Raw genomic sequence first — 9,965 nt, 5'->3', positions numbered from 1 at the left:
CTTATAAACATGTCGAGCTTGTAAATAATATTCACTTAAATATTAATATTCAATTAAATCAAAATAAATATAGGAATAAAACAAATAAAAATACAAAAATATGAAGTAAAATGTCTAAATGATTAAAAATAGAACATGTAAACTCTATTTCTGTATCCAGCCGCCACGGGATTAGGCCATAACCTCTGTTGTAATTTATTTCACACGATCTAATCCAACGGTTCTGCTTTCTGGTACAGAGAATACCTTGATAGAAACACCGGACAGGATCCAAACTGGTTGATAAGAATGAGGAAGAAACAGAGAGTGGAAGTTGACTCTGAATTGAAATAGTTTTCGCCTTGAACACTGCTGCTGATAGTAAGTGTAATTTATGTGAAGATGGGGAAGTTGACTCTTCCGTTTGTTGGAATGATTATGGCGGAGTTTGCTCAGGTTGGTCTAATCATATTGAGCAAAAAAGCCATGGCACAAGGAATGACCAATTTCATCTTCATCTTCTATTCCAACACAATCGCTGCCCTCCTTCTTCTTCCCATTTCCTTACTTATACACAGGTTACCACCTATCTCTCTCTATAAATTATTATCAATTCAGTTGCTATTTTTCAGAATTGGACCTCGCCATTAATGATTTATGATTGGCTTATGATACTTGGCAGATTTGAACGTCCTCCAATCACCTTTTCCATCCTTTGTGAATTCTTCCTGCTTGCACTGCTCGGGCAAGTTCAAAAATTCACCTATGTGCAGAGAAATATGTATTTATATTGTGGATAAAAAAATGTGTTATCAGTTTTTTACATATTTTTTGTTAAACCTGATTTTACTCTTTATGTTCTTAAATTAATGAATTTGCGGACAATTTTTTACTATATAAAGTTAGAAAGAGACTGAACTCACACAGCTGGAGAATTAATTTATTAATTTAAAAGAACAGAGATCAAAAACCGATTTTTTCCAAAAAATATAGGGAATAATAGCATATTTTTCCTATATGATATTATTCATATGAATGAGATAACAAGACAGTTGATTCTAATGCCTGAAATGCGTTTTGTTTTAGTTTGTTTTAGTTATTTGGCGCAGGCTTTTGGGTATGCTGGGATTTACTACGGCTCAGCTACACTCAGCACATCCATGCTCAACCTCGTTCCTGGTTTTACTTTCGTACTTGCTGTTCTTTTTAGGTTCATCCCATTTCCTTCTTCTTGCTTATGTCCTCACCCTTCCTATACTTAACTCGAGCATGATTTATTTTATTATGGAGCAGTGTGAATGTCATGTTTAGCTCCACAAACTAGATGTGGTTTCCAAGTTTATGCTTGCCAATGGATTTCTAAACATGTTGATTTCAATATTAATATCAATACAATGTGAAGATTATATTTTTCATATGATTGTTGAGCGTAGGGGAACTAGGATCAAATTGCAAGGTATGGAGTTGTAAGAACAGTTGATTCTAGAAAAGGGATTGAATAGTGCTCTAGACTTTTTTCTCACAAACGACAGATCGTATAATAACCACACTAACCAACACAATAATTTTATACTGATATACTCTGACTCACGAGTTATGTTTAGTCTAGTTCTATCTTAAGATAAGAAAGAGGTTCCACTAATTAATCACATATTACATATTACATATGAACACACAAACCATTCCTAGTTAGTCCATCTCAATAAGACCTCAAAAGATAGTAACATAGAAACTATCAAAGAAAAAACAGTTTAGGCTCACTAGGTATCTCATACTATCCCACAAAACTTAGAACACTTAGAACATGTAAGTTAGTATTTGTAGTTCTTCACTTGAGATTTGAGTCTTATATAATTTTCATGAATTTGACCATTGCTTCAAGTGATTCTCAATATCATAATCTTTACTGATTGCTTGAAATCATCTTTGCATGACTTGATTACCGTTTGTATAGAGACGAAAATGAAGACTGCATTTCCATAGATAATGCAAAGCATATCATAAACACAATTTGAATATGTGCAGTAAAAGCATATGATTGAATCAAATAAATCACTTCATGTTTCATTTGTTTCTTTTCTTAGCTTCAATATGAACGTCATTAAATCTTTTGTTTAGGCGGTTTTTGTAACGGGAAGTTATAAACTTACCGAGTATACTTTTGTCTTAATTCTAGTTACGGCTGATGATGTAGAATATGTTTAGCACTTTATACAATTATATGAGAAGTCGTCTAACAAGTGTTGGTAAGCTCTGAAAGGTCTGACAAGCTACGGTTTGTACAAAACACACATTATAAGGTTTATAATAAAGAACATATACATATATATAAGTCACATTGAATAATAGTTATCATCAAAACATCTTATATGGGGATGGTTTAGTAGTTTTAGATTGCAGGAGTTTGATTCAAAGTTTGAATTCTAGTGTACAATAAGGCTTTGGGCTTTCTAACCATAGCGACTGGCTTTTTTTGGCATGGTTCTCCCAAGATTCTTATCATAATCTTTGTATTCCTCTTTTGGTTTGTTTTTTCAGAAATTCTCTTCTCTTTAGATGAAGTTGTTCCAGATAATCTGGATCTATCCCTCCAAGCGCTCTGGTTGTGGCCATCATAGTAGTAGCAATGATAAATAAAGAGGAAAATTGGCTATGGATCCTTCTAGTTTTTGTCTAACTCTTTGGTGTTCTAGGTGCTATAGAATGCCAATTATGTTTTTCTTGAAAATAAAAAATATTTCATTTTGGAGTTTTGACACCTGGTGCCAACACCATAACTTCGTGATTCTGTATTTATGTATGTTTTTTTTTCTTATCAGCAAAAGTGATTCTTTATATAAACATATATCTGAATCAAATGATGAGTTTAGTTGGGTGATGAATTGGAAAGACTTTTGCAGTTATTTTAAAATTAAAGGCTCGCTAAATATGCACTTTATTTCATTAAAGAGCAAATGATGACAATGTTGTTTTTCTATTGGTGGCTCACCGCTATAGATTATTTAAACTTTTCCCACTTTCTGGTTCCAGAATGGAACAATTAGATTGGAGAAAATTTAGCAGCCTAGCTAAGTCCTTGGGAACAATAGTATCAATTGCTGGTGCTTTTATTGTGACTTTGTACAAGGGCCCTGCACTTTTGCTGGGAGTGTCATCGGCAAACTCATCTCCAAAGCTACTTTTATCCGTAGATTCTAATTGGATACTTGCAGGATTATTTCTCGCTGCTGATTGTGTAATGACTTCCGCATATATTATTTTACAGGTAAAGTTACCACCATAGTATTATTGATAGAGCTCTCAGTCTTTGATTTCTACCAGCATGGTTCAAATACTCTATATTTGGTTAAGTGTAATTTGCTATATTACAGGCTTCTATTCTTAAAAAGTATCCGGCAGAGTTGATTGTTGTATTCTTTTATTGTTTCTTTGTGGCCATTCAATCTGCCGTGACTTGTTTAGTTGTGGAAAGAGACATCAGTGCTTGGAGCTTGGAACCCAAGTTAAGGTTGCTTGCAGTATTATACTCGGTAATCAAAATAAATTAAATTACCGCTAGTAATTACTGCATTATCTTTACCTACAAGTCTGAGCTTCATCTGTAAACATTGACAGGGAGTCATGGGCTCTGCATTTCAAGTTGGTATTACTTCTTGGTGTTTGCACCAGACAGGACCAGTTTTTGTTTCCATGTTCAAGCCCTTAGGAATACTCATATCAGTGGTTTTAGGTGTTCTCTTCCTCGGAGACGCATTCTATCTTGGAAGGTGGGTTGTGTAGCTTGTGTTTATTGTACTATTGAGTTTATTTTATCCAATATGAATTCATTGTTACAATTTAATGCAGTCTGGTTGGTGCTATTGTGATTGTTGTCGGGTTTTATTCTGTATTATGGGGGAAAGCCGAAGACATTAAAGATGGTGGAGTGAGAATTATACGTTACCAGAAAGTGGGAGATGAGCTCCTTTTGGAGGAAAACAGCCATGAAGACACACAAAGGCCTTAGTTCATTTTAAAAGGATGTTCCAATTATGCCATCAAATGAGCAGTTTCAAATATTGTACTCAACAAAAATATAGTCTCTGAAGTATATTATTTCTCTCCTTTCTTTTGAGGATGAGGACTAGTGTTATCTATATACTAGTGTGTATATGTGCGATCTAAAGTTGGAGTTTAAAGACGACGTCAACCTTGTTAGTTGTCACATGTTTTGTTCATCAAGTCTTCAAGAAAAGTCATGTTGTAAAATTTTTATTTTTGTAAAGAAGAAAATTGTTCTGTGGATACCAAAAGTTTGTCAAGATGTGTCCGTAGGTGATAAGATGTGACAAGAAGAATGAAAATGATATGATAAATGGGTCTTAATATTTGTTGATGTCTACGTATCATTGTTGGAAAAGAAAACTTCATCTAATATGAACATCACGTCGCATTTCAAGAAAATAAGAAGCCTAGTAAGTACAATATATAACATCATTCAGAAATGAAAATCCTACAACAAAATGCTACCACATCTCGTCGAAATGATGGTTCCACGTATTTTCAGTGAGAAATGGGTTTAAATTGTTCACATTTTTTCAGAGTTTTCTTTCTTTCTCTTTTTATCTTTCATCTTGTTTGTTTATTATGTCTATTGATTAATAAAATAGGGCTGTATGTTTAAGGTTTGGTCCAAATAACAATTTTTTCTTTCTATATCTTCTATTGCTCTGATAAATTTTAAATTTAAAAAGAGTAAGGAAAGAGAGGAAAAATAAACTCGATTTAATAAAAAAGGGGACACAATTTTGTGTTTACATATTTAATTTAAATTTAATATTTTTTTAAAATTAAGTAAAATAATATAATGTTGCAAACAAAATTAATATGGAAATGCCAATAACCCATAAACATATAAGAGATGTAATTATATTAAGTGGCTGTATTTGTGGTATTTTTTCTAACTACCTTTAGTCTGTTTATGTAAGTATAATACTTTTTTATGTAATGTATGGATTATATTTAAAAAAACTCATTAAAAAATGTTTTATAAGAACAAATACTAGAAAGTATTTAAGAAATACTAAATGAACTGACAATTAAAACGGATTACGTGGATATTAAAATATGAAGATCTAATGCAAGAAGCTGTATTAGGTGCAGTGCTGCATATAAAGAGATGTTTTGAACATGAAACAAGTCCATATAATCTTATCGAATTAGACTAAAAAAGATTATTCTTTCAGTCTACGGTCAAAATATTATATCCGTGAGACATTTATCTTGAAGATCTGTAAGTGCTAATAAATTCAGCATTTGCCAAAAAAGAACTAGTCTTTGATTTCATCATTATCTCTCTTGTATGATTCTATTCTTCCATTCTCTTATTCTGCAAAAGAGGGGCAACGGGCAAGGATGATTCCATGGTAAGATCTTCACTCTCTTCCTTTGTTTTCTCTTGGCTTTTCCCCCAAAGAACACCATAAAAACCAATCACCACTATGGCTGCTCCAAGCACACTGTAAAACAAAGACAAGAAATTGATAATCCTATTCCTTCCAACACTAAAGTATTTTTTTCAATTGCATTACACAAAAGGAGAATATTCTCCTTTCATAATTGTCTTCCTTAGACTGTGATCACTCACACTCAAACAAAAAGCATCCCTCTACGTTTCTCTTATGATTAAGACATGAAAGAAATTTATACCTGCCAATATAGAGAGAGTCACCCAGAAACGAAATTCCCATTATGGCCGCAAAGACTATTCCAATTGGCTTAAACATTGCAACATAGAGTGGACCCTTCTTTCCCATCACCCATATATGAACCACACTTCGAAAGGATACGCTGAAAATTGCCTACATTCAGAAAGACACTAAGTTAATTAAAAAAATCATAACAACAGTCAGGGAATAGTATCACAGTCTCTATTCTTACTTGACATATAATAGCTATCAACTGCACATCAAATCCCAATCTCAAAGCCTTTGGATCCTTAGCTGAAATCAGTGAAGCTGGAACAGATAGCAGAGCTACTAATATACCGCGAATGAGTACCACCATAAGCTCTGCAGGGTAATTTCTGATTATCCATGTCTACAAACACGAAAGAAACTAAGTGAAACCAATATTTTTCAGCATCTGATATACTTATTTGCACATAAGCCAACATGCTGTCCGATATTTGCATTAATTACCTGAACTATAAACAACAACGAGAGAACAAAGCTATGACCCGCAAGCAACACTGCTCCAATTACCCAATCAAAATTTTCAGATGAAACGAGGTTTTTGGGAAACAATTTATTAGATGGATGATTATTTATGATTGCCTGGCCTCTATACAGAGTAATTGTCAAGGCTCCAGTGATTGATACAAATGTCCCAATGGACTTGGCCCGTGTGCTGTTAGTTTTCCAATCCAATTTTTCCATCCTGTACCCACAATTTACCAAACGGATAAGCTTAAAGATTAATTAAGAAAATCATGCAATAACTACTATAAGGAAGCTATTAATTCCAAAACTTGATTGCACTCTGTCACTTTTCATTGCTAAGATCTCAAGTTTCTTAGTGATCATGCTCTTGAGTTTCAGTGCCTTCAAGAGAAAACAGTTGTTACAAAATGAGAGCAAAGATAAGAACCTGAAGAAGATGGCAAGTATGAAGGTAAAAGCAGGGATTAAGTCAGACATTGCAGTTGCTAAAGTAGGAGAGCTGAAACCGATTCCAAAAAACCTTAGCATCTGAACACTGCAACTGCAAGACAGAGAAGAACACAAGTTGAGAGAAAGAAAGGTAAAAAGAAGTCCAAATGAGACTTGAAAACAAATAACCTCATGAACAAGACATTGATTCAGGTTATTCCAAAATTGAGATTGTTTACCTTAACAAGCCATTAACAAATATTTGGACGACCACGGAAAAAGTGAGTGGCGGAGGAGCTCTTTTGCTGCTAAGTGATGAAATCGATTAAAAAGAGAGAGAGGAGAAGGTATTTACATGTCTAGAATTCATTAATATATGGATAAAGGGAAAAGAAAAGAAAAGAAAAGAAAAGAAGTTTGGATGGAGATACCTGTGAAAGAATAAGGTTAAGGGAAGAAGTAAGCAAGATGCGAAGGCATTGGAGTACATGACGAACACAAAATCATTCATGCCCTTCTTCATGGCTGCTTTGCTTAGAGTGTACACAATCACATCCAAGAACTCTATGGATAACAGCAGAGCAACCACACCCCATTCCCTCATGGTGTTTTTCTGAAGGAATTTCTGGTGAGTGCAATTTGCTAAGCATGAGAAGATGCTTGTTAATATTCATTCTCTCGCTCCGAGGAGGAGTTTATTATAAAGACGAAAGTGTTTCTGATTGCACCGGTTCAAGTGGAGATACGTGAAAATAATATTTGTGGGGCACAGAGAACAAAAATTATCTTCAAAACGAAGAGAAGGGACCACTATGTGGATTATGCATTTGATAATGACAGGGGAAATATAACACACGATAGGTACTCACCTCGAAGAGAAATTATTCGGAATAATTTAAGTTTGAAATTAAGTTTTATATATAAACGACAAAGTTAAATATTATATAAGAGAAAAAAAAATTATAAACTCATTTATTTCAGATTTTACTTTAAAAGTGGTGTTCTATCAATTGATATATACTTGTCACAATAGCATGATTGAGATACATAAAAAAACCAATGATCAGAATTAAAATCACTTAAATATCTAAATAATAAAATTTAAAGAAATTATACTATACAAAGTGTACCTGTTGGGTCATAAGAAATTGTCCATGATTCGTTGCGAAAGGGTTATGATTCGTTATCATGTGTCGCCGATCGGTTAAGTTAACTGATCGATTAGATGACAATGCAAATATGTTGGAAAATACTAATGTTTAATAATGAGTTTTATTGTTTAAAAATATATTGCATTAGTGAATAGATTTCATGGTTATCAAACATATTTCAAGTAAAGATACTTTTTTCATAATCATATTAAGATTTTATTGAGAAACATATTTTATTTGAGTGTCAGAGTGATTTTTGTAGGTCAAGAACCAATCGGAAAGGAACACCAGAAGAGTTAGATGATTAGAGAAAAATGAAGAGAAAAGAAGACTCGAACCCTTTACCGAAAGAGAAATTAAACAATAATTAGACTAATTTTAATTAAAAATTTATAAAAGAAAAATTACGAATACAAGTAAAAATTATTATGATTGAAATTTTTGTTATGGGTTTATTATAACAGTTTTACCAATCAAACTTAAATTTAAGTTGTTTTTAACTCCAAACTTAAACTTAAGTTGTTCTTAAAGCCAAAGTATTTTTAACATATATCGTATCTAGTTAGAACAAAATTTGTCCGAATAAGAAAAAAATAGCATTAAAGCACGTAGAACATTTCAACAAAAGTGTCAAATGTTTTATTTGTGTTGGGCTGAAGTTTTATATAATATCTCCTCACACGTGTAAGACAACTGACACACTTGTACTTAATGATGATGATGTGGCATTATTAAACTGCAGAACTATGGTTACTTAAATTTATTACAGTAGGTGAGTGAATGACAACGGAAAGTGCGTAAGGTATGGATTGTGGACTGAAACCTGCGTCTTCTTCTATCTAAAGTCCACCGCACATAAATATAGCCTGTCTTTATCGTCACAAAATACAACAACGTAAATTCAAAAGAGGAAGGTAGACGGAGAGAGCACAAACTAACTTTTCAAAGTTACCTTTTTTTTTTAGTATTTATTTAAAAAAATATAATTTCTTTTTTATGCACAATTTTAGCTCGTGTTCTTAGAACACCACTTCAATCTTATTTTAAAAGAATTAAAAAAAAGTTAGCTATTATCACATTAATATTCTTTTTTCATTTTTAAAATGGGTGAAGAAAAAACAGAATCCATTATTAGAAGTGCTTGACAGCTACTGGAAACTGACAGGATGTATTCTGCATGGTATTGTACAATAATATGGCTGTTTCTTAACTTATACATTCTATTGTTATAAGACATACGACATATAGAAAGATTGAAAATTAAGATTCTTACAAGGAGATCGACTTTCTTCAAATATCTAATCTTCAATTTAATGTTTCTTGTATAAAACAAGGCGACGTTAATATTGTACCTAATTTCTTTACTAAACGAGATATTTTTTGAATGAGTTTGAGAATTTCATACCTAATATTTCAATGTGTATCTGCAGTACAGAGTGTTCTTGCACAAGTTTAACTATTATTTCTGATTGAAAAATAAAAGATCAAGTCATGTCATTTTTACATTCATTAAGTTGTGGATATAGTAATCTGAGATCTCACTAATGTCTACTAATGCAGTCAATTCTTCATTTACATGCAACCACTTCGACATATTGATCATAAAAAAATATTTGTTGTTGTAAAATGGATTTTTTTATGAACAAGTCACAAAAATAAAATGTCCTAGTTTCAAAGCTTTATGTTCCTTTTCTGAAATCAATGCAGCAGGAACAGAAAGTATGTAGGTCAAGGTAAGGCGAATGAGTACTACCAACGGCTCCGAACGTATTCTCTCGGTATATGTTTCTACAAAATATGAAAGAAGTAAAAGTAAAATCAATATGCTGAATTGTTGTGCGATGCTTGCGGTTGCAAATATGCCAAAAGATGTTTTAGATTTGAATTGATTACCACAAGTATAAAGTTTATGAACATAAAACATGAACTAGCAGCAAGGAACACTGCCCAAGTACCCAATAATCATGTTGCATATAGATACAACACGTTATCTCTGGAACGATTTAAAAGGTTGATAGCTGCTCAAGATAACCTGGCCTTTGTACAGAGACACTATGAAGTCCCTAGCTTTTGGTACCAATGTGTCAATACTCTTAGTCCAACTTATGTAGGCTTTCAGTACAGTATACCCGTCCGATCAATTATTAGTCAGACAACCAATTTATCAAATGGAAAGGTCTAAATACTATATAGATAAATAAGTCAA

At 32.8% G+C, this 9,965-nt stretch overlaps 2 protein-coding genes across 3 annotated transcripts; one reads left to right on the top strand and one right to left on the bottom strand.

Annotated features, from left to right (window-relative positions):
• Positions 1-214: 214 nt before the first annotated feature.
• LOC106778915 (WAT1-related protein At5g40230) lies at positions 215-4,360 on the top strand. Its single transcript, XM_014666918.2, has 7 exons — positions 215-557; positions 662-724; positions 1,076-1,189; positions 3,010-3,244; positions 3,351-3,509; positions 3,595-3,746; positions 3,826-4,360. Exons 1-7 carry the CDS (start codon positions 382-384, stop codon positions 3,983-3,985), a joined length of 1,059 nt encoding a protein of 352 aa, XP_014522404.1. The 5' UTR covers positions 215-381; the 3' UTR covers positions 3,986-4,360.
• Positions 4,361-5,079: 719 nt separating this feature from the next.
• Positions 5,080-7,338, bottom strand: LOC106778888 (WAT1-related protein At5g40210). Of its 2 annotated transcripts, none has more exons than XM_022776354.1 (7): positions 7,040-7,338; positions 6,848-6,916; positions 6,607-6,720; positions 6,159-6,396; positions 5,899-6,057; positions 5,668-5,819; positions 5,080-5,477 (listed from the first exon to the last, which is right to left on the bottom strand). In XM_022776354.1, exons 1-7 carry the CDS (start codon positions 7,210-7,212, stop codon positions 5,327-5,329), a joined length of 1,056 nt encoding a protein of 351 aa, XP_022632075.1. In that variant the 5' UTR covers positions 7,213-7,338; the 3' UTR covers positions 5,080-5,326. The 2 variants fall into 2 exon arrangements, with proteins under 2 accessions (XP_022632075.1, XP_014522375.1); XM_014666889.2 differs by having other exon boundaries at positions 5,081-5,477; positions 6,848-6,913; positions 7,040-7,329.
• Between the last annotated feature and the right edge of the window lie 2,627 nt (positions 7,339-9,965).

This window comes from Vigna radiata, unplaced genomic scaffold, assembly GCF_000741045.1.
Source record: "Vigna radiata var. radiata cultivar VC1973A unplaced genomic scaffold, Vradiata_ver6 scaffold_183, whole genome shotgun sequence".
Classification (NCBI taxonomy): Eukaryota; Viridiplantae; Streptophyta; class Magnoliopsida; order Fabales; family Fabaceae; genus Vigna; species Vigna radiata.
Note: the sequence above shows the minus strand (reverse complement) of the source record. Positions and strands in the feature narration are given on the sequence as shown.